The following is a 24,618-nucleotide window of genomic DNA, read 5'->3' as shown; positions in this document are numbered from 1 at the left end:
AATTTATATGGGTTGAAAATTGGAGCCTTGTGTTAAAAGTTATGAGCAGAGTTGAAAGTGTAACTCATGCGTTAAAAGTAATATACATGAGTTGAAAGTGAAGGTCGTGCGTTAAAAGTAATATGCATTAGTTGAAAGTGGAGCTCATGCATTAAAAGTAAGATGCATGAGTTAAAAGTGGAGCCCGAACATTAAAAGTTTGCAGGGATTGAAAGTTGGAGCCCATGGGTTAAAGTAAGGATGGGTTGAAAATTTATTTTGTTTTAAAGGATGGAGCAACAAGATATTGTTGAAAATATATTTGAAATTTTTCTCCACATGTAGTAGCACAAAAATCTTCAATATCATCACGTTGATTGCAAATTGATTTGAAACCACTTGACATGTCTTCAATCTTGTTCAATCATTGGATCATTGAACCATGTGTTCAAATCCCACTTGTTGGGTTTGAAAGTGATCAGAGCGTCATGCAGAAGCTTACAATTATAAATCATGATATTGATAAATGAGATGACAAACTTATACTAAAAATCAAAATATTGTTATATGAAACTTGACCGATTGACCTATACATATTAAAAACTAATAAAAAAAACATTAAAATTGTAGAGAGAAAATCTCTCCATAAATAAAAGTCTCTAAACGACTACATTGTGAATGCTATTGTATTATGCTATGAGAAAAAGAGTCTTCAAGTTATAGAGTTTCAAACCTTCCCTCTTAGGAAAGAATAAACCAAATATGAAAGAAAATTATATTTTTCTTTCTGAAAAAGTTCAAGCATTTATGACAATACTTTGACTTTTCTTTTAAGGAAAAAATAAATTTCAAATAAGATAAGAAAATCCAGGCAAAACCCGAACACATTTAGCCATAGATATCGCAAGAACTTTTTGGAAATAATTTTGACAAAATTTGTTTAGTCATAGAATTTGTTTAGTTTGAAAAAAAAAAAACATTGGAAAAAATTCCAAAACGTACAAAAAAGTGGTCTTTGGCCCAAAAATAATTGTTGAGTTCTTTTAAAAAAAAATTAAAATTACTCCAAACTTCTATATGTTATTTAAAAAATTCATCTATTTATGACTCCAATTAATTCTATTTATCATTTTTCCTCATTAATTGGACTCCTACTAGAACTTTTTCGTAAAATATGAAAAAATTATATTGAAGAATAACTAGTTACTATCGTTGTTATTATTTATTTATTTTTGCACCGATAGATCTTCGTAACTAATTGTTATTTGATGAATTGTAGTAGCTGATAATTGTTTCATTAGTAGTTTTCATTAAAGTAATTGTTGAACTTCAATTCAAATTTCACCAAAATCTAATTTTCCAAAAATATTTTAAATTTATGGTCAAATACTAATTTTAAAATTTTTCAAAATCTATAACCTAAGAGTCTAATAAAAGAAAAGGAAAATGGAGTGGAAGGGGTATTGTAGACTGCAAGTTGCGCTTGCCATTAAGGATCAAAATCTTTTGTTGAGAGGGTAGGTCTTCCAATAATTGACCAATATTCTTACCTAATTTAAATAATTCATGGGTCCTATGTATTTGGACTTCGGAGTAATCTTTTATTCTATCTACTCCATCATCAGAAGTTTAAGTTAAGGAGAAAATGTTAGTTGATAATTGAATAAGAAATAAGTTATTTATGTATTAGTTTTTGTATAATTTATATGATATTTGGTAGGTAGATAGAAAATAAATTAATAGATAAAATTAATATACCATTTGATTGATAATTTAAAAATTTACATAACTAATACATCATATTATGTATTAGTTTTTGTATAATTTATATGATATTTGGTAGGTAGATAGAAAATAAATTAATAGATAAAATTAATATACCATTTGATTGATAATTTAAAAATTTACATAACTAATACATCATATTATGTATTAGTTTTTGTATAATTTATATGATATTTGGTAGGTAGATAGAAAATAAATTAATAGATAAAATTAATATACCATTTGATTGATAATTTAAAAATTTACATAACTAATACATCATATTATGTATTAGTTTTTGTATAATTTATATGATATTTGGTAGGTAGATAGAAAATAAATTAATAGATAAAATTAATATACCATTTGATTGATAATTTAAAAATTTACATAACTAATACATCATATTATGTATTAGTTTTTGTATAATTTATATGATATTTGGTAGGTAGATAGAAAATAAATTAATAGATAAAATTAATATACCATTTGATTGATAATTTAAAAATTTACATAACTAATACATCATATTATGTATTAGTTTTTGTATAATTTATATGATATTTGGTAGGTAGATAGAAAATAAATTAATAGATAAAATTAATATACCATTTGATTGATAATTTAAAAATTTACATAACTAATACATCATATTATGTATTAGTTTTTGTATAATTTATATGATATTTGGTAGGTAGATAGAAAATAAATTAATAGATAAAATTAATATACCATTTGATTGATAATTTAAAAATTTACATAACTAATACATCATATTATGTATTAGTTTTTGTATAATTTATATGATATTTGGTAGGTAGATAGAAAATAAATTAATAGATAAAATTAATATACCATTTGATTGATAATTTAAAAATTTACATAACTAATACATCATATATGTATAAATTATGATATAATCTATGTATTATTTTGTGTAGGAAACAAAGTGGAATAACTAATACATAAATAGCTAATTCCTGCATAAAATAATACATAACTTCTCTCATAGCTAATTCATACATTATGAATGCATACATACTTCTAATTAGCTACCAAATGACTATGATGTGTATTATCTTATTGGGGGTAGATGTGGAATTACTAATATTAATTGTCATAACTAATACCAACATTATCAAGACTTGCATAATTTTAACCAACTACCCCTTACTGCCTTATCAAGTAGGCATTTCTACATGTAATATAAAATCATAATTTAAATTCAGCGGTTGGATATGCAATTGGGATCATAATTTCAAATTGCCCCCAAAACATGATTTGAAATTCTAATTTTTTTGAAACATAAAACTTGACTCATAAATTTAAATTCCCATCATTTGGATTATAAGAATAGGCTCATACTCGACGTAGATTATTCGCACCATGTGAAAGGACTATATCAAATAATAATAATTTGTTACGACTATTATAGACTAGTGATTCTTTATAAAATTATGTATACTTATAAAAATTTATAATCACAAATATTTATTTGTTAAAAAATATGAAGATATATAATTTATCAATACAGTGCCTTAGTCACATATTTTGTTATAAACTATACATTACTCATTTGATAAGATTGTATAATTTTTTTAAAACAATATATTTTGTAAAAAACATAATTCATAAATGTGTCATATAACTTGACCTCAATTCACATTTATATCCTCCAACTTTGAGTATAATATATAAATTTGCACAACAAATACTTAAATTTGTATAAAATCGAACAAGTAGATACATGAGTCCTATGTGTCATAATACATATAGGAGACCACTTAAAACACAAATTGCCATGTAGGATGCCATGTAGTACATTTGTATCTATTTATTTAATTTTATACAAATTTAAGTATTTACTTATGCGCACACAAAATTGGAGGACATAAATGTAAAATAAGACTAAATTAAAGAACAAATTTATATATTATGCCTTTTAAAACTCATGGGATTTTCATATTCATATAAAAAAGAACTTTAAAAAATCAAATTGGCCTTTCCAGATGAAGCACATTAGAGATGAAATCAAAATATGATTGTATATATGCATGTGCAAACTGACCCCAAAAATGAAAATGGTAGGCTCACCCATTTTTGGTTTTGTGCTATTTCCCTTTTTAGATTCAACAAAAAATTCATGTTTTAGCACCACATAAAGTGAAGCTGTGAGTATGGCTACTCAATCTCTTCTACAAGATGCTGCCTTTCATCAGGTTTACTTTCTCTCTTTTTACTTCAGAATTGATTTTTTTTATTCACACTCTGTAACTGGGCATTTGACTGTGAAATAAAAAAATATTCACTTTATTTGAAATTTCCATGCTTTTTGCAAAAATATATTTTAAAATTTAAATGTACTTTTTTAAATATAAACTAAAAAAATCACCTAACCTGACTAATTTATCTCAAATATATGTCATCCGTTAAATGTTTGGCTCATATATGCTATTGTTATTAAGAAAAAAGACTCAACCATGTTATTATTTTAACTTCGATTTTGCAAAATCATTTTTTACCCCAAACAACTTTTAACATTTTTCAATTAGAGTTTTTGGGTCAAATGTATTTTTTTGCTGCTTTTTCTTCCCTAAAAACACCAAGAACACCTAGTAAAAATATCAACAACTCCCAAATCACCTCAAAGAATTGAAGATTTTGAAAATTTGTGAGTTGTTGATCTTCTTCATGTGTTCTTGGTGTTTTTGAGGAAGAAAAAACAAAAAGATTACATTTGATCCAAAACTCCAATTGGAAAGTGTTAAAAGTTGTTTGAGTGTAAAAAATGGTTTTGCAAAATCGAAGTTAAAAAGAATGGCATGGATAAGCCTTTTTTTTAACAACAATGATATAGATGAGCAATATTTTAACGAGACATAAATGAGTATTTTTTAAAAGTTTAATGACATATTTGAGTCTTTTCCCAAAGAATAATATGTCACATAATATAGTACATTAGACTAGGGTAGGAGATTAATAGGGGTAGATTGTTGTCTTTCCTTTGTTCCTTTCTTTTTTGTAGATGTTACACTACTTTTTATATTTACTGTTATGTTTTTTTCATTGTTTTCTTCCTCTTTTGCTTGAGTTTGATGAACTAAGATGAGGATCTTTCGAAAACAACCTCTCTACTTCCACGAGATAGTAATAAGGTCTGCCTATATCCTATCCTCCCCAAACCCTACTTAGTGAGATTTAACTGAATATGTTGTTATTATAGATCCATATACTAGCTACTACAAATTGTTAAAAATATTTTTTCACTTTATTAGTAATTTCTGAAGTTTGAGTTGTTGGTGTGTTTGGTTATAGCTTTTGCAAATAATATTTGGTTGTTTGAATGCATTATTCCTAAGAAACATGAAATATGATTTAAATAAGATTATTTGTATTAAATTAAAAATATAGGATAAATTTGGAAGTGAAAGATATAGTGAGAGTGAAAAAAATGAAAACGAATTTTTGGATGTTCGAATTTTTCATGGCCAAATACAGTGTTCCGGGAAAAAGTGAAAAATTCTCATGGCCAAACAGATTCAACTTATAAGTTTTTTAATTCTATTAATGTATATGAAGAAAGTAAGAAGAACCTTCTCATTTATAGTTGAAACTATATGAATTTCTAAATTGACCTCCATTTGCTAAATCTGAGATTGCTATGAATATTCCTTCATTTTATTTTTATAAATACAATAATTCAATGACTTATATAGTTCAGTTCAGTTCCTCTTACACATTGCAAATTATTTGCACTACAATTATATTTGAAAATTATTCATATATATAATAATAGAAGTAGATACCTGATTTATGCATTGAACTATACCGTAAAATGGCCCCTGAACCAATATGGAACAAGGACCGGGGATAGGGGATTTTCAATACAAACTTTTTTGGAGAGGATGATAAAAGAAATAATGGTAAAAGATGGCCCTAGACTTTGGTAACGGCAGGGGTAGGAATGGAACACTTTTTTAACGGAAGGGAAAAATTGTTCTATTTCGCATAGTCGAGGGGCATTATTTATCCTTGTACACTTTTTTTATATGGAGTACAAATTAAGTTGGTATGTGTAAATACTCTGGCTATTCCACATCTCAAAGCATATAGTTTGCCATTCTTAATGTAGAAGTTGATAAGTAGATGCAAAGGTGATTACCTGCAAGTTATTTTGACATAAAGATAGGCACAATACATAAATGTGCCCTTTGGCTTTAGCTGAGATCAATGCCCTTCAATTTTTGGTGTGCATAAGTAGAAATTTAAACTTGTATAGAGCAAGTAGTCGTACATGTCCTACGTAGCATAATACACATAGGACGCCACGTAGAACGTCAAAGTTGAAGTGTCTACTTGTGCATATCCAAAGTTAAGGGCATAGATGTCAGCTAAAATCAAGTTAAAAAAGTACGTTTATTATTATGCTAAAAAACCAAGTTACTTTTGTTGGCATTCTTAAAAAAATTCCTATTTGTAGAATGAGAACGGTGGATTGTACACTAGAGATGGTTCTGTTGATATCAAGGGTAATCCTGTTTTAAAGAGTGAGACAGGGAACTGGAGAGCTTGCCCCTTTATTCTTGGTATGTCACACTCAATTTTTTCTTTTCTTTTTCTTCTCTTTTTACCTGTTTTGGCATAGTTGCTTATTCACTCTATTTTATGGTATAGTTGATTTGGTTGCGGACCTTGGTCTCAGGTAATGAATGTTGTGAACGTTTGGTGTTCTATGGCATTGCTCTTAATCTTGTTACCTATCTTACCAAGAAGTTACATGAGGGAAATGTCTCAGCTGCTAGAAATGTCACAACTTGGCAAGGCACATGTTACCTAACGCCCCTTATTGGGGCTGTGCTCGCAGATGCATACTGGGGAAGATATCGGACAATTGCTACCTTCTCTATGATCTACTTCATGGTAAATATCTGAGCTTCATTTTACACAAAATACTAAACTTATTGTTTGTGAGATGATTATAATATTTCTTTCTGTGACTTGCATCTTCATATTTTGTCATTTTTATTTTTTCCTTTCCTACCAGAGAGTTTATCATAACATAACTAACTTCAATCTACTGATACTTATTTTGTTTCCACGCCATGGGCAATGCCAAAACTTAGTGGGTGTTCAACCTCTAACCCTGCTTCTGATGCTTCACTCCTTAAACTCTCCACTGCTACAGCCCCATGCAACCTATTCCACACAAACCTGTTGTGTATCAGCACCGCGAACCTACTGTGATGTGGGATTCAGACAGAGTTTGATTGACTTATCATCAAGAAAAATTTACAATTAGCTGTTATTGGTAAATTTCATATAGATGACCAGAACTCAAAGATTTAAGAAAGATCATTCCAATTCAATATGAGATGAGATCAAGGTTGATTGTAAGATAGAGTTCATACGAAATTGTTGTGTTAATTGGCTAACACTTTTAGTGGACTATGTTAATGTGCTAGCCAAGCCGGCGTTCTATCTCAAGTTTAAAGATATTTTACCAGTTTAAGTGGAAACCTTGGTTTGATCCAGATGAAGAACGTCAATTGCAACTGCATATATTTCCTTTCAGGCCTACCTCCTGATTTATCTGCTAAAGAGTCAGTATTTTCTCTTGCATCAGCTGTTGGGAAACCTTTGAGAGTGGACATGGCTACAACTAATCAATCTTGACTTAGCTGTGCTAGGGTGAAGGTTGAGGTCATTAGCTTGGAGATTTTCCAAAAGAGTGCAGATTGACTGTTGTGACATTGTTATCCTAAAGTCAAATCAAAATGAGTAAAAGTACATTATGATTATTTTCCCAATTATTGCAAACACTACCTTCTTCAAGGTCATAATGGTTAGGAATTGTTGCATGTTACACCCAAAATTGAATGCGGATTAGAATGAAGATCAAACTGGTAGGTTAGATGATGTACCTTCGAATGATACCACTGAACCAATTAAAGTGTTGAAGAGTGGTAAAGTTGTGGGCAATCCTAAAAGGAAACACGTTTAAGATAAGGCTGAGAGTAATAAGAAGGTTGATGGCGCAACTGATTGATGGATTGGTGCTCATAAATCTGATGGTTCAAAAGGTAAGGAGTTGTCTATTTTACCGACAAATAGTTCTCTTGCTCCAATAGGAAAGAAAACTAAAGTGATCCTAATAATAATAATGTGGTGACTGTACGAGAGGACTCCCCAAAAGAAGGAAGCTAATACTCCTAATTTAACTACAGTGCCAATTACTATTTTGGAAAGGGAAGATATCCATATCAATCTAGGATGGAGGATATTGGGGAGGAGGCATTGGTTGATAGCTTACAACTACAACAATAACGAACCCAGCGTAATCCTACAAGTGAGGTCTTGGGAGGGTATGATGTACGAAGACCCTTACCCCTACATTTATGGGGATAGAGAGATTGTTTTCGATTGACCCTCGACTCAAAAGAAGTGTAATCAAAGCAGGATTGAAAGAAAAATAACGACAACAAATGAAGCAACAGGTAATAGTAAAAATTGAAGAATGAGATACTACACAAATACTAAATAATACTACTAAATGAAGAGAAGGTGAGAAGAGGAAGCTAGTCCCTACCTCTCCCACATACAAGTACACTAACATATAGCTACCTACTACCCTTCTACCCCAAATCCTCAACCTCTATACCTTCGTATCTAGGGTCATATCCTCATTAAGGTGAAGATATGCCATGTCTTCTGTGATCACCTTCCCCAGTTCTTCTTTGACCTACTCTACTTCTTTTAAAGTCTGCTATAGCCAACCTCTCATACGTCCTTACTTGTGCATCCGCACACCTCTTCACATACTCGAACCAACCAGCCTCGCTTCCCTCATCTTGTTTGCCACGGAGCCCATTCCTGCCTTGTCTTGTATAACTTCATTTCTAATTCTATCTCTCCTAGTATGGCCACACATCCACAGAGCATCCTTATCTCCGCCACCTTTATCTTTTGAAAGTGTGCATTCTTGGCTGGTCAACACTCTGTTCCATACAATAATGTAGGTCTAATCACCATTTTGTAGAACTTACCTTTAAGACTTGATGACATATTCTTATCACACGGTACCCTAGACGCAAGCCTCTATTTCATCCACCCCGCTCTAATACAATGAGCAACATCATAGTAAATCTCTCCATTTTCTTGGATTGTAGATGCAAGATACTTGAAATTTCCCTTTTTGGGTATGACTTATGTATTATTGATCTTCACTTGCACCTCCGCTTTATGTGTTAAGTCACTGGAAGTGCACTCGGGATGCTCTATTTTAGTGCTGCTTATCCTGAACCTTTAGATTCAAGGGTTTGTCTCCAAACTTCCTGCCTATTGTTAACTCTACCACGTGTCTCGTTGATCAATACTATGTCATTTTAAAATAACATACACCACGACACCTCCTTTTGAATATGTCACGTCAATTCGTCCATCACGCATGCAAATAAAAATGGGCTAAGGGTTGATCCCTCGTTTAACCCCATCATGAAAGGGAAGTGTTCTGAGCCACCTCCCACTGTTCTTATCCGGGTCTTGGCTCCATCATACATGTCCTTAGTTGCCCTAATGTAAGTCATAGGTACACTACTATGTCATTTGCGGATAACATACACCACCACACCTCCCTTTTAATATGTCACGTCAATTCATCCATCACTAAGGCAAATAAAAATGGGCTAAGGGTTGATCCCTCGTTTAACCCCATCATGAAAGGGAAGTGTTCTGAGCCACCTCCCACTGTTCTTATCCGGGTCTTGGCTCCATCATACATGTCCTTAGTTGCCCTAATGTAAGTCATAGGTACACTACTATGTCATTTGCGGATAACATACACCACCACACCTCCCTTTTAATATGTCACGTCAATTCATCCATCACTAAGGCAAATAGAATTGGGCTAAGGGTTGATCCCAAGTTTATCCCCTTCATGAAAGGGAAGTGTTCTAAGTCATGTTCTTACCTGGGTCTTGGCTCCATCATACATGTCCTTAATTGCCCTAATATAAGCCATAGGTACACCTTTAGACTCCAAACATCTCCATAGTACCTCCCCAGAACTTTATCGCATGCCTTCTCTAGGTCAATGAACACCACGTGTAAGTCTTCTTCCTATCCTTATATTGTTCCAACAATCTTTTCACAAGATGATTGACTTCTGTAGTTGATCACCCCGACGTGAATTCAAATTGATTCTCGGAGATAGACACCCCTCTCCTCATTCTCATCTTGACTATTCTCTCCCATACTTCTATAGTGTGGCTAAGTAGCTTGATACCCTTATAGTTGTTGCAATTTTGAATATTGGTTGATAGATTGATTAAGTCAAAGAATAAGGAGTTGGGTGGAGGCGAAGTTTCTCTGTCAAGGGATCCTGGGAAAGGCTTGTGCAATCAACACAGAAGTGGGTTGGAAAATTCTTCATATGTCAAGGAAGAAAATCACATGTTAGATTGCATATATTCTTTACAAGAGTGAGATTTTTTTGCAGATATCTTTCTTTATGTTTTCGTACAGAAGGATTACTATCTGTTCTACCATCTTAGCACCAACTTAGTGTTAAGTTGTTGCATTTTAAATGCATAATCTTCTTACCTTCTCAAAAAACAATTATGTGCAATTAGGTACTTCTTTCACTGCTCACCTTATCCTTGGATTATTGATTCTGGTGCTAATAGACACATTACAGGCTCCTCTAAAGGCTTATAAAACCACCCTCCTCGTACTAAATGGAATTATGTCAAAATAGCCAATGGCTCTATAACCTCATCTTTGGAACAAGTTCTGTTGTCTTTACACCTGAAATAACATTATCATCCATTCTTCATGTACGTGAGTTTTTTGTTAACCTATTATATGATAGCTCCATTACCAAAGAAATAAGTTGTAGTATCGAGTTCTTCCTTGCTCATTATGATTTTCATGATTTCAAAAACAGAAGAGGATTATCCTTGGTAAATTGCATGATGAATTATACATGTCTGATGGGATTTGAGGCTCTGGTCAAGCATTTTTTTGTGTGGAGGAAATAAGGATGTCAACTAAAAAATAATCTAATGACATAGGTGGTTGGGGCACCCATCTCTTTTTATGTTATAAAAGTCATATCCTAGTTTTTTTTCGACTTGGGACCTTGTCACTCACCTACTGACCAAAAGTTGGTTGGCTGCAAATGGGTCTCACCATGAAATATATACCTTAGAATGAAAGATTCAAAGCAAGATTGGTGACTAAAGGATTTACTCAAACTTATGGAGTTGATAATCAGGAGATGTTTGCCCCAATTGCAAAGATGAACACTATTAGAATTCTTGTCCTGTGCAGCTAATCTTGATTGGGACTTGTAACAGTTGGATGTAAAGAACGCATTTCTTCATGGAGACTTAGAAGAAGAGGTGTATATAGAAATCACTCCTGGATTTGATACTGAACAAAGTTAAGGAAAGTGTGTGAACTGAAGAAAGCCTTGTACAGATTGAAACAATCCCATAGAGCTTGGTATGACAGATTTTCCAAATTGATGATCTCTTTCAGTTACCAATAAAAGAATGCTGATCACACTCTCTTTATAAGATTTCAGAAGGGTGTATTTACTCTTTCCATCGTTTATGTTGATGACATGGTAATGACAAGAGATGACAAAGAGGAGATGCCCGATTGAAGAAGTTGTTAGCATAAGAATTTGAGTTCAAAGATCTAGGGATTGAGGAATCTGGATCAGAAAAAGGAATCTTTATTTCTCAAAGGAAGTATATTCTAAATTTCTCGAAAGAAACTGGTATGACAAGGTTTCATGCCAGCATAGTTGTCTATTGAAAGTAATCACAAGTTACAAACAGGGGTTGGAGGGTCAGTTGATAAGCAGAGATATCAGAGGTTGGTTCGAAGACTAATTTATATCTCTCCACACTAGACTCGACATCTCCTATTCAATCAACTTAGTGAGTTAGTTCATGCATGATCCCCGAGATCTTCATATGCAAGTTGTCTTTCATATTTTTCAGTATCTGAAGTCTTCTCCCAGAAAAAAAGTTTGTTTTTCTCTAAACATGGTCACCTTTTGATAGAAGATTTATAGATGCAGATTGGGCTGAATCTTTAGATGGCAGAAGATCTACATCTAGTTATTGTGTGGTCGTAGGAGGGAGTCTAGTTACTTGGAGAAGTAGAAACAAAGTGTAATTGCAAGATGAAGTGTGTTAGCTGAATATAGAGTTATGACCTAGGGTGTTTGTGAGGTGTTTTGGCTACAATCTTTTTTCTTTTTTTGGTAAACCGTGAAGAATTACCATTGACAGCCAAATATTTACATCTTTAGAGCACATTACGTAGATGAGCCACCTTCCAGGAAGGGTACCCTCTCCTCTAAAGCCTCAAACAAAGATAAATCTAGTTACAAAATTTCTGGACCAAGTATCTACATTTACTAGCTTTCCTAATGTCCTTCAAGTAATACACTCTTTCCGCCATCTCTTTCTTTATCTGTGTGATTGTAATCTCTGTATTTACTATTGTCCCTCAGAATAGTTTCCAATTTCTTGCTCTCCAAGTGTGGTAGATTCTGGCTCCCCATATAGCTGTAGCTATATCCTTCTTATATTGCTTCCCGTGTCTTTCTTTTATCCATTTTAGGCATTGTGCCACTTCCCTTTTTTGTACTTTAATACCCAACCAAGTCTCCAGTGCTTCCTTCACTTTGTTGTCCAGATGCATTCTGCAAATAAATGTACTTGAGTCTCCAGCTTGCTTACTCCACATAGACAACACTTGTCATCTTCTACTGGTCGTTTCAATCTGATCATCCTCTCTTTAGTTATCAGTTTTTCCTGATTTGCTAGCCATCTAATAAACCGTGTCTAGGCAACATGAGTAAATTCCATTTCAAGTCCTCTACAGGTAGTCTCAGCTGCCTACCCAGCAATTGGTTGTAGCTAAAGCTCACATTATATGCTCCATGGGTCGATAGACGGTAGGTTTAGTATACCACATTCTCATAGTTAGTTTAATGGAGTTAAGCTTCGAGTACCAGCTGCTATCCTTAGGCGTGTGTTTGTGTCCAGAAATCTTGCTCATCTTGCATATATGGTCCATGCACCCATCTTATCCATAGTGTATCTGCCTTACTGTCAATCTGCCGTATCAACTGATGCAATATTCCACAATTTGCAGCTCTTGATGTTCAGTCCACCATTCTTCTTTGGCACACAAATTTTCTCCCATGTTACAAGTGCTACATTCCTCTTGTTCTCCTTATTTCCCCATAGATAATCCCTACATTTCCTATCAATCTCTTTCAAAATACTTTGAGGCAAGATGAAGACATTACTCCAAAAGTTATAGAGCGAGAAGAGTACAGCATTTATTACCTGCAGTCTGCCTGCATATGAGTTATGGCAAAGTTTTTGAATATGCACTAGTAATCCTGTTGGTTATTTTTTCAACCAGTTGATGGAAATCTATTCTTGTCCATTTCTTTGATGATAATGGCAGGCCCAAATATCTGCAACATTTGTTCCTTCATAGCATCATCCACCCCAGCTACAAATATATTAGACTTATCCAGATTTGCCATAAGGCCTGTCACCCTACTGAAATGGTTCAAAACCTCTATCATCCTTCCTGTAGACTTAAGATCCCCTTTGCAAAATAGCATCACGTCATCCACAAAAATCAGATGGTTTAGCTTGGTGCTATGACACATTCGATGGAACTTAAAGGCTGGTAGTTCTCCTACCTTTTGTAATGCTCTAGACAGATACTCCATGACCAACACAAATAGCAATGGTGATGTTGGGTCCCCCTGCCTCGATCCTCTCTTCCCTTTAAAATATCCATGATTTTCGCCATTAACCTTGATGGATAATTTTGTTGAAGCCACACAGTTCATCACTAGTCTGGTGAAGGTTTCTGGAAAACCATATCCATGTAGTGCCTCCTCAATAAACTCCCAGGATACCATATCATATGCTTTCCTAAGATATATTTTCATCATACATCCTTGGAGATGTTTCCTCTTGTAATGCCTTAGGAGACCATGACATATTAGCACATTATGCACTAGAGACCTTCCTTTTACCAATGCTGCCTGATTTTCTGCCACAATACTGCTAATTGCTACCTTCAATCTCTCACATATCATCTTGGAAATTATTTTGAACAACACATTACAACATGATATTGGTCTGAACTGGCCTGCATTCTGATGGACATCCACCTCTGGTATCAATGATATCACAGTAGCATTCAGCTGCTGCAGTAGCTTGCCGTTCTTACAGAATTCTAGAATTGCCTTTCTGATATCATTTCCTACAATATCCCAAGCTGATCTAAAAAACTCACTTCCATATCCATCCAGTCCAGGGTTCTTATTCTTATCAATACTGAATAGTGCCCTCTTGACCTCCTCATCTTTGTAAGGCTGAATTATTGCTATTTGTTGCTCCATTGTCAATTTAGGACCATTGTTTAGGAAACTGGAGAAAGCCTTTGTCCTCTTTGTATCTTTCTTTCCTAACATTTCTTCATAGAATTCCAATTATATTCTACAATCATTACTGAAAGAATCGAGGTTGTGAGAAAAGGGGAACTTTCCTTGTATTGCGGCAACAAAACTGAAATCAATATAGCTCAGAATCCCGTTCAACATGACCGAACAAAACATATTGAAACTGATTGACACTTTATCAAAGAGAAAGTTACTAGTAGCACTTTGAATTTTCTTCATGTACCGTTAGAAAGCAATCAACAAATGTGCTTACAAAAAAGACATCGACAAAAGGACTTTTCATACTTTTTGCAAGATGGCATGTGTGGCATCTTTGCTCCAACTCAAGGGGAATGTTGATTGTGTTAATTAATTAGATGTTGATTGTATTGATTAGTTGGCATGATTTTTGGAGACTTCATTTTTCCTTTCCCTAGCATAATCATAGGAACAAAATATTCGTTTTATTGTAATTGATTGTCTTTCCTTAATCAGTTAGGATTCACTTGTATAAATACCCTTCTCATGGAATGTAAAGACATACTGAAATACGAAGAAGGCTTTTCTTCTTTCTCAATTCTACAGGAAGAGAGTTAGGTCTGCTATAGTGGTTGTTAAACTGTATATTGCTAAAGGTCACAATAAAGTATCTTGGCTTTTTCCTTCAAAGGTCCTGCATAAAATGGAATCTGGAGAGATTTTTATTGACATGGTCAGGAGAATATTTTCCAATAACTGGTTTTCTATTTTTCTGAATGGACAATCAATCTTTTAATCGTCAATAGGTGTGAAGCAAGGTGATTCTCTCTCTCTCTCTCGAACTCTTTTTATTCTTTCTGCCAAAGTACTATCTAGTTTCTAGGAGTTTAAATGCCTTACATGATAACTTAGTGTTCTGTGAGTTTGCTATGCCAAAATGGAGTCCAAAAAATCAATCATTTAGCATATGTGGTTGATTCTATAATTTTCTCTTCCAAGGATAAAGATTCTCTTTATTTAATTATTAAGGTATTGTTTGAGTATGAAGGTGCCTCGGGCCAAAAAGTAAATGAAAAGAAGAGTGCAGTTTATATGCATGATAAGGCATCAAAGGATTTGGTGCAAAGAGAGTAGGGCGAAGATTTCTCATCTTTACTGGTAACAACAAGAAGAGTTCTCCTTTTACTTACCTTGACTATCCCAAATATTATAGTAGAAGGAAATTTTTTAAAATACAATGATATTACTATAGAAGTGATGGACATGCTTCAATCTTGGTGATCGAAAGCTGTTATTTTATGGAGGATGAGCTACATTGATCTCCCATGTTTCACAAGGTATGCATACCTATTGTCTGTAGTTGATTCTCCAAAATGTGTAATACATCAATTACATAAAGTATTTGCTCAATTCTTTTGGAGTCACTCGACTGGTAATAGTTGAAGACAATGGACCTCTTGGGACACTTTATAGTGTCAGATGATTTTCCTATTGATGAAGATACCATGAATGTGCCGGAGGTCCTGGACAATGTTTTATGTAATGCTGCAACACATCCCCATTGTTTATCAAAGGATATTGCTTCCCATATTATTCATGAAATTCAGCCCCCTAAGTTCGTTGATACTCATATTTGGAAAATTTTGCATTTGATGATGATGGTGAGGTATGTTTCAACTTTTAACTCATTTGAAGAGTCTTTTCCCCAAAGATAGTAGGGTTCTTAATGTGTACAAGTTTCAACACCCCTTCCTACGCGTAAGAACCATAAGGAAGTGATGAGTGAATGCCGAGGTGCTGATTATTTGTTGAAGTTTTGGGCCAATTCAAGTGAATTCACGTACCTGCAAAACATATATGCAACAGGGATGACAACTTTGTGAAGTGTGTGATATTTGCCAAGTTTTAAACAAACTAAAGTTGGGGAAAACATAAGAATGTGATAAGGAAGAAAGATAGTACTTATCTGCTCAGTGCCTTTCCTCTTTTGAACTCTTATGGCTAAAGGTCTCATCTTTACAACTGATATAGCAAGTTAAATTGAGACAGTAAATACATCTCTTGTCTTGTGAACAGGAACCTTAACTTTGTAGTGCCCTATCTCCCCTTTGTAACTGGGATTTTTACCTTTGCTCTAGCCTATAGTGCAACAGTGAATTACGAAGAATATCCTGTTCTTGCAGCATTTCTTTCTCTTAGATCTTCTTGCTGGACTTACACTTCTTATTTCATGCTTTTTCTGTTGTTGATTGGTTATATAGGGAATGTGCACATTGACACTATCAGCTTCAATTCCTGCTTTTAAGCCCCCTGAATGTGTGGGTTCTGTGTGCCCCTCAGCAACTCCTGCCCAATATACCATATTCTTTTCTGGCCTCTATCTGATTGCTCTTGGAACTGGTGGGATTAAGCCATGTGTTTCGGCATTTGGTGCCGATCAATTTGATGACTCAGATCCAAAAGAGAGGGTTAAAAAGGGTTCCTTCTTCAATTGGTTCTATTTTTCTATCAACATTGGAGCTTTGATATCAAGCACTTTGATTGTGTGGATTCAAGAAAATGCTGGATGGGGCCTTGGGTTTGGCATCCCTGCAGTTTTCATGAGCATTGCCATTGCAAGTTTCTTTTTCGGTACGCCACTCTACAGATTTCAAAAGCCTGGGGGAAGTCCTCTCACAAGAATGTGCCAGGTTCTGGTTGCAGCATTCCACAAACGGAACTTGTCTGTCCCCGATGATAATACACTACTTTATGAAACCCCAGACGAAAGCTCTGCAATTGAAGGAAGCCGAAAGCTACTGCACACTGCTGAACTGAGGTGATAATATTTTCTTCTTTGCCAAGGCGAACATTTTTATTTTACACTCTCTTCTCCTCTATGGTCTCATATTTGCTCGTCTGAAAGTCATGACATTTATAAAGACAGCAAAGATCCCAAAAATCCTTACTTTGATGTCAAAATCACAATATCTTTTTTTAATATTATTTCATACTTAGAATTGCACTTTAAGGCATAGCTTTCATGAAACATGGGAACTTGAGGCTCACTTGGCCCTTCAAACATACATTCACATTCTAAAATGTTTCCGTACATCTTTAGAATCATGCTTTTGGACAAAGGATTCAAGGAAGGTGTATCTCAACTTATCTTGGATGTAGTCTTAGCTTTTCAACAATTGACAGTCCAAATGCTCAACAATATCTACTTGAATATAGTTCAGATCTATCATTTCATATCCATTACAACTCAACATAAGTCATCTAGGCTTTAGACTTAGTCTTCAAGTCATCCAATGGTGTCTTGATTCACCAATTAATCCCCTTGATTAAATAGACTATTGTATCTGTTTGGATGACTACAATAACCAATTAATATTTACCTTCTTTCCCAACCAACATGACAACCTTCATTTATACCCATTCCTATGGTTCATGGATACTTCAATTAAACCATAGGTGCTACTCAAAATTACCTTCTACATACTTATTTAAGCATCATAAACAAAGTGTGGTAGTGAAATTACCCTTTTGAAGTCAAACCACCCCATAAATCCAATTTGTGGTGATTCTTGAAAATTTGATGAATTCTAATGAATCCAATGTGATTTTGATGTTAGTGATGGCATTTAATCATCGAAATCTATCCAAAAACATCATAAAATGCTCTAGTATGTTAAATGCTTTGGTAGGTTAGTTAATGTTTGTAAAGATATGACGTCTAGGCCTAACTCAATCCCAAAAGCTAGCTCATGAGGGGAGGATTGCCCAAGTCCATATAAGTAGATCACCTGTCCATTACCCAACCAAGTAGGACTTTTACTCACTCTAACACGCCCAAGTCCAAGTCCAACTAGAGCATGGATTGGGAGCCCAAACGGGGATGAACTTGGCTCTGATACTGTGAGAAATATATGAGAAAAATATATTATTGAACTATGTCTCTACATTATTACGCTGAGACCCTATTTATCGACACTATAATACAATTCTTTTTCAAATAGGATTATATATACTCATCCTTTTCCAAGTAGGATTTTATACTATTCTTGTTCCTATTCTAAGTAGGATTATATATGCTATTCTTGGTCCTATTCCTGTTCTAACATTCCTCAAGCTGGTGCATACAAGTTATATGTACCTAGCTTGTTATATATGTAATTAATACGAGGAACAGTATGGGACTTGGTTAAGATATCTACAACATGATCATTTGACTTCACAATGTTGTAACAATATCTTCTGAGAGTATCTTTTCTCTAACAAAGTGATAATCAATCTCAATGTGCTTAGCCCTCTCATAGAAAAACTGGTTTTGATGTAGAATGTCGATAAAACATAGAGCGATCAACTCTACTATAAGTCATGCCAAACTCTTGAATTGTTGTGGTGAACTTCCCAAACCAAGCTCGAGAAGATCGTTTCAAACCACAGAGTAACCTATGCAATCGACAAACAGGGCCACTAAACTCCCCTGATTAACCAAAGTAGGTGGTTGTTCCATATAGACTTCTTCACAGTGCACCAATCACTGAAAAGTGCTTAAAATTTGGTATAAAATATATGGCTTGTCTTAGAATCAAGAGATGAGTCGATATTGAACGCAAAAGTCACCTAAAAGCTGGTCAGACAGGCTCACGCACCGGCGTGTGGTATTAACGTGGTCGTTGGATCCCTAGATCTAGCCACGTGTGAAGGATCCGGGATTGGCGACGTTGGTTGGGTTTTAGTCTCCAGAGGTTGTTGGACCTTGATGTAGTGTTGGATTTTGCACAACATTGACGAAAATTGGAACTACGTAAGTCACATTTGAGGAGTTACTAGAAAGACACAAGGAACTGCGCAAATCAGATATGAGTAAGTAGTCCGGAAAGATGCACGATGCTACACAAATCAGATATGAAAAAGTAGTCACTCAAAAGATGCACGGTGCTATGCAAATCAAATATGAAAAAGTAGTCAACGAAAATATGCACTACACAAATTAAATATGAAAAAGTAGTCACTAGAAGACGCGTGGTGCTACACAAATTGAATATGAGAAAGTAGTTCGAAAAGATGGCACGGTGCTACACAAATTAGATATATGAGAAAGTAGTCACTGGAAAGATGTTTGGTGCTACACAAATTGGATATGAGAAATTAGTCACCGGAAAGATGTCATGGTGCTACTTTCTTTGTCCCAGTTGCTTCTCAAATCAGTCATTCTCAGCATGACTATTTTTCATCCATATAGTATTGCCCCAACTTCTGCTAACATAATCGTTGACTAGACAGGTGGCTATATGAGTTATAGTGCCCGTCGGTTGCGGAACTCTTTTTGGACACTTTAGGTCTCCCTGCGATTATCTCGTGATGGCTCATAGTGAACTTAGCAGTCTTTTGATTGCTGGTTAAGAAGGAATTATTCATGTATTAAAACTAGCACAATTAATCCATTCATACCAATGACTATAGATATGAAGCAAGAACTTCTTGAGAAACCAGATAAAGGAACTGATTCTCTAGAAAATGAAGATGTACAGAGCAAGAAGAGAATCAGCATCGAGCTAGGACCTCAGGCAAGAAAAGTAATCATGATCGATAGCCTAATTGAGGTACAATTCAGTAGAAGAAGAGCAGTACACATGTAATGAAGAAGCAAAGATCACATGAGAGAAATTGAAGAGGCTTACTTGAGAAAATTACTTAAGATGAGATCAAGAACTCTCTTGATTCCCAGTATTTGTCCCTGTTCTAGTTTTAGTAATGGTAGATGAATCTAAGACAAGTGTCTATCCCAATCTTATACCTTAACGGGTATGCACTCATGGATAGCTCCAGAAGGCTTGATGAGATCTGGTGATGTAACCCTACTCTTAAGAATAATCAGACGCAAAGAAAGTCAAAGAATCTGGTTCTTATGACAAGTCAGGTATGCATCTCCTTTCTTTGTACTTAAATTGCATAAGCTTATCTGCACTGCTAAACCATTAATCCAGGTCCCTTATGCAAATTTTGACATCGTCCTACCTAGATCACATCATCATCAAACTAGAAACCAATCACTAGAATGCTTGATCACACTTCATCCCCACAGAGTTTAAAACCTTCAAAACTCTCCTTAATTGACTCACATTAAACCAAAGAATCTCCTAATTCAAAGTCCCAAAATCCTCAATTGACAAAATCCCAAAACAACAAAAGAGCATCAATAAGAGGATGCAGTGATTCAGGGGGAAAACAAAGAAGGTGAATTATAAAGAAGAAGATAACTCAGGATTATAAGAAAAAGATACTGATTGGAGTTGAGGCAGTTTCATCATTGGGAAAATTAGGAGTGAAAAATCAAAAGGGATGGTTGGTCTTTAATGTTGATGAAGAGCTGGAAAATAAAAGAGACCGATAGAGAACCTGGTCATCTGAGCTCAGTCCAACAAGGATGAATCAAGAGGTGTGATAATAAAGACCTTATCATTAGTGTTTCCCTTGACAAGTTAGGAGCAGAAAACTGATGATAAAAAAGGTAAGGGGGAAATTGAAAGATGATAAAAAAATTGATGATATCCTCTATTTAAGCTTTGATAAGTTCTTGAGTGTGTAATACATATTGCTATGTTCTCATGAAGATTCTACTAAGAACTGTTGTTTTCTTATGATTCCAAAAGGGTGAAATTTAGAGATGTTCCATTCTCATATGTCCAATGTATTCATGTTCTATAGACTGAATTGTAAAGAAACATGTGCTTTCTTAAAACGGAACCTGATCCTATGTAGAACAACCGGATATATTTAGGATTGAAGAAGAGAAGATATAATGTCCCGAGGAAGTAGTAAGAAGGTTCATAAAGAAGAAATCTGCAACTGTACTATATACAACTGTAAAGAATTTTATAAACACTTAGTTGTAGAAGAAAGAACTATCCATCTGTAGGGTTGGATTCTTAAAACTGATACTGAAGAGATGTTCTTTAAAAAAGACATGGCTATCGTTGGATTCTTAAACCTATCCATCTATAGGGTTGCAATGAGTGGAAGGAGAGTCCCTAAAACTGATTAAGTGAGTTTACAAAACTTATTTAGTCAAGCAACCTAGCCATCTAGTGGGCTACAATAAAAGGAAGGTAAAACCTTCGTGGGTTCATACGAACTTACAAACCTTGTTGAAGTCTACAAAGACTGAAGCAAGCTTACAAAACTTGTTGAGGTCGAAATGGACGGAGGTAAGCTTACAAACCTTACTGAAGTCAGATGGCAGCAGAAGTCAGAAGCTAGATCAACAATAGAGCTAGTTCTCAAGGGAAATTGTCAACATAGGAGTTGTTCTTAAGGCGGAGGATGCACATGAAGATCAATAGAGATTGATGAAGCTATAAAGTGCACATAAAGATATATAAAGCTGCTATGGGTTTTTCATTAACAAAATGGGGGAAACTGTGAGACTACACATATATAGAGAGATTTATGTAAGAGTCCTGAGGAGGATTCAACTTCTGCAACGACAGAAACTGATTCCTATTATTGATATGCACTAAGTACTGAGTTGTCAAATCAAACAAAAATCAAGAAAAATCCTTCTAATAATAAATTTTAGATACTCAGATGATCCATATAGAACTCTGTTTATGGTATGGATGTTATTCTTTAGCAGGAGGAATTAGTTCTTTTAGTGTGAAGAATGAGTTCTTTGAGAGTGTTTACTCTGTCATGTTACTGCTTTAAAGTTTTTCAGAAATCACTAGTGAATAAATTGGATTGACATAACGATTTTGTCATAAACCCAGAATCATGAACATATGAATTATTTTGGATTTCTTTGATAATTCTTTTTTATATTTGTATTTCTAGGGAACTTAAGGCTGCAAGTGTTTGTTTTTTTAAAAGATGGGGCAGCAATAAAAACTTGAAAATGTTTCTCAATTATTTTATTAAGCATGGAGAGGCGTTAAATAGCTAACATAAAACACATAATCTGCATAATTTGAAATTTAAAACAACCTAAAATATCTCAACAACTCAAACAACCTAACTAAAATTCGAAATTCATATTCATCTTAAACTAAACAACAATAGTAACGGAAAGCAAATTTCAACAACAAGAATTTTAAGGATCGATATTTCCTGTTAGTGTGCACTTGGTTTATTTTCACTTTGTGACATTGTGGCCCTTTGTTCTGTCAGTAAATGGCATTTAGGTACTTGATGTTGTTATATTGATGTTTTTACACCTTTAATAGCCGGTACTTATCTTTTAGGGAAATCATCTTGTTCTAAGATTATCCTTTGTCTATACAAGTAATGTTACCATCTAATTATTCATTCAGATGCTTCCGAAAATATTTTATTTGAACAATATCATTTTAGTCATTAATATGATTCTTTGAAGGAACTATAGCTTATTTTTGTTGGTGTTGTATATTCTAAAAGTTCATTATATAAAATGCATGAACAAAAGCTAGTTCTCCGAAAATTTAGTGAATCAGCAAGTATGTTTTCCACAATCCTCAATGCAACTTATGTTGAACTTGCTGCAACTTCTTGGAATTGTACTTACTCTTGCTAGCTATCTCAGGAAAATACCACTTTCCTCTACTATTTGGTCAAGCAAAGGGCCTGGTTTAGTTTAGCTTCAAATTATCAATCCTCTATCTTCTTCAGGTGCCTTGACAAAGCTGCTGTAGTTTCAGACACCGAATTGAATACTGGGGACTATTCCAATGCTTGGAGGCTCTGTACTGTTACACAGGTTGAGGAACTGAAAATTTTGATCTGCATGTTCCCGATATGGGCAACTGGAATAGTCTTTTATGCTGTTTATGCACAAATGACGTTGTTTGTAGAGCAAGGGATGGTAATGGACACTGCCATCGGTTCCTTCAGAATTCCTCCAGCATCTCTTTCACTTTTCGATATCAGTAGTGTTCTTATATGGGTCCCAGTCTATGATAGGATCCTTGTTCCAATTGCAAGGAGGCTTACCGGAAACGAAAGGGGATTTTCCAAGTTACAGCGAATAGGAATTGGACTTTTCCTTTCTGTGTTGGGCATGTCAGCTGCTGCTATCGTTGAGTTCACGCGTCTACAACTCGCAAGAGACCTTGGTTTGGTGGATGGAGCAGTTTCAGTACCTCTGAGTATCTTTTGGCAGATTCCACAGTATTTTATACTGGGAGCAAGCGAGATATTTACTTTCATTGGGAACCTCGAGATCTTTTATGATCAATCACCCAATTCAATGCGTAGCTTGTGCAGTGCATTGTCACTGTTGAGCATTGCTATGGGTAATTACTTGAGCTCTTTCATACTGACAGTAGTAACATCCATTACAACTCAAGGTGGCAAACCTGGATGGATTCCAAACAACTTGAACAGTGGGCATCTGGATTACTTCTTCTGGCTCTTGGCTGCACTTAGCTTCTGCAACTTTGTAATCTATCTTTTCTGTGCCAAAATGTATAAATCCAAGAAGCCATCCTAAGTGCAAGTTTGTTTTATACGCTGAGTGGGCATTTGGCCATGGAAATTAAATATTATTCATTTTATTTTGGAATTTTTAAAGTTGAAATTGTGTTTGGTCATACTTTATGCAAAGGATATTTAGAATTTGAATGTATTTTTTCTAAATATGGTTTATAATCCGCAATTTCTCAAAAGGAAAAATGGCTTAAAACACACTGTAACTTTGCTCAAAATTGTTATTACACACTCCGGTGTGCCTGCATTTGATGTTTTTAGCTATGAACAATTGCTAGTTGTTAAGCAACGATAGTGTCTTTTAATATTTTTTCTACAGTGTTAGACAGGAAATCAGTCGAGTCAAGAAAGAAATCAAAATGAAGTAAAGTGCTGCCAAAGGAGAGCTCTGATGGCAAGCGTGACAGACCGTCAGGGTAACCGTCATACTTGCAGAGAAAAATTCTAGTGTTTGAAGCCTGGTTGACGGTAAAGACGATGAATCGTGAGGCCTATGATGTGCCGTCAGACCAAGCGTTACACTTGCAGAGTTGATTCCACCTTCTGTAGTTCAGGCGACGCTGGGTCTAACTGACCATCAGATCTCTGATGAGCCGTCTGCGTCTGACATGCAGGATTACAACCACGACGGTCAGACGTCACACCTGTGTTGGGCTGTCAGGCGAGGCGTTGGATGAGTCAGGAAATTGCAGTCTTGATTCAAAATTCCTGGAACTATAAATAGTATTTTTTAGGGTTTCTTTAAGATCTTATTTTTAGCGAAGAACACAATACCACTTGAACGAGAGTTTACACTGATTTCTTGATATCAATGTGTTGATTGCCTTTACCTTTTGTATGTAATTTCGCATTCGAGTACCTTCAACCATAAGTGACCAACAACAGCTATCAACGTGTATTTGATAACCTCTCAATTCATCTCAAGACGTTGAACTTCATTTAGCTACTTTAACCCAGGC

At 34.7% G+C, this 24,618-nt stretch overlaps 1 protein-coding gene across 1 annotated transcript; it reads left to right on the top strand.

The window, feature by feature from the left end:
• The first annotated feature begins 3,736 nt into the window (after window positions 1–3,736).
• On the top strand, window positions 3,737–23,794 carry LOC102605172 (protein NRT1/ PTR FAMILY 8.3-like). Its single transcript, XM_015308375.1, has 5 exons — window positions 3,737–3,962; window positions 6,224–6,329; window positions 6,446–6,663; window positions 16,471–17,027; window positions 22,844–23,794. Exons 1-5 carry the CDS (start codon window positions 3,921–3,923, stop codon window positions 23,661–23,663), a joined length of 1,743 nt encoding a protein of 580 aa, XP_015163861.1. The 5' UTR covers window positions 3,737–3,920; the 3' UTR covers window positions 23,664–23,794.
• Window positions 23,795–24,618: the final 824 nt, after the last annotated feature.

This window comes from Solanum tuberosum, unplaced genomic scaffold, assembly GCF_000226075.1.
Source record: "Solanum tuberosum cultivar DM 1-3 516 R44 unplaced genomic scaffold, SolTub_3.0 scf00078, whole genome shotgun sequence".
In the NCBI taxonomy this organism is placed as follows: domain Eukaryota; kingdom Viridiplantae; phylum Streptophyta; class Magnoliopsida; order Solanales; family Solanaceae; genus Solanum; species Solanum tuberosum.
Note: the sequence above shows the minus strand (reverse complement) of the source record. Positions and strands in the feature narration are given on the sequence as shown.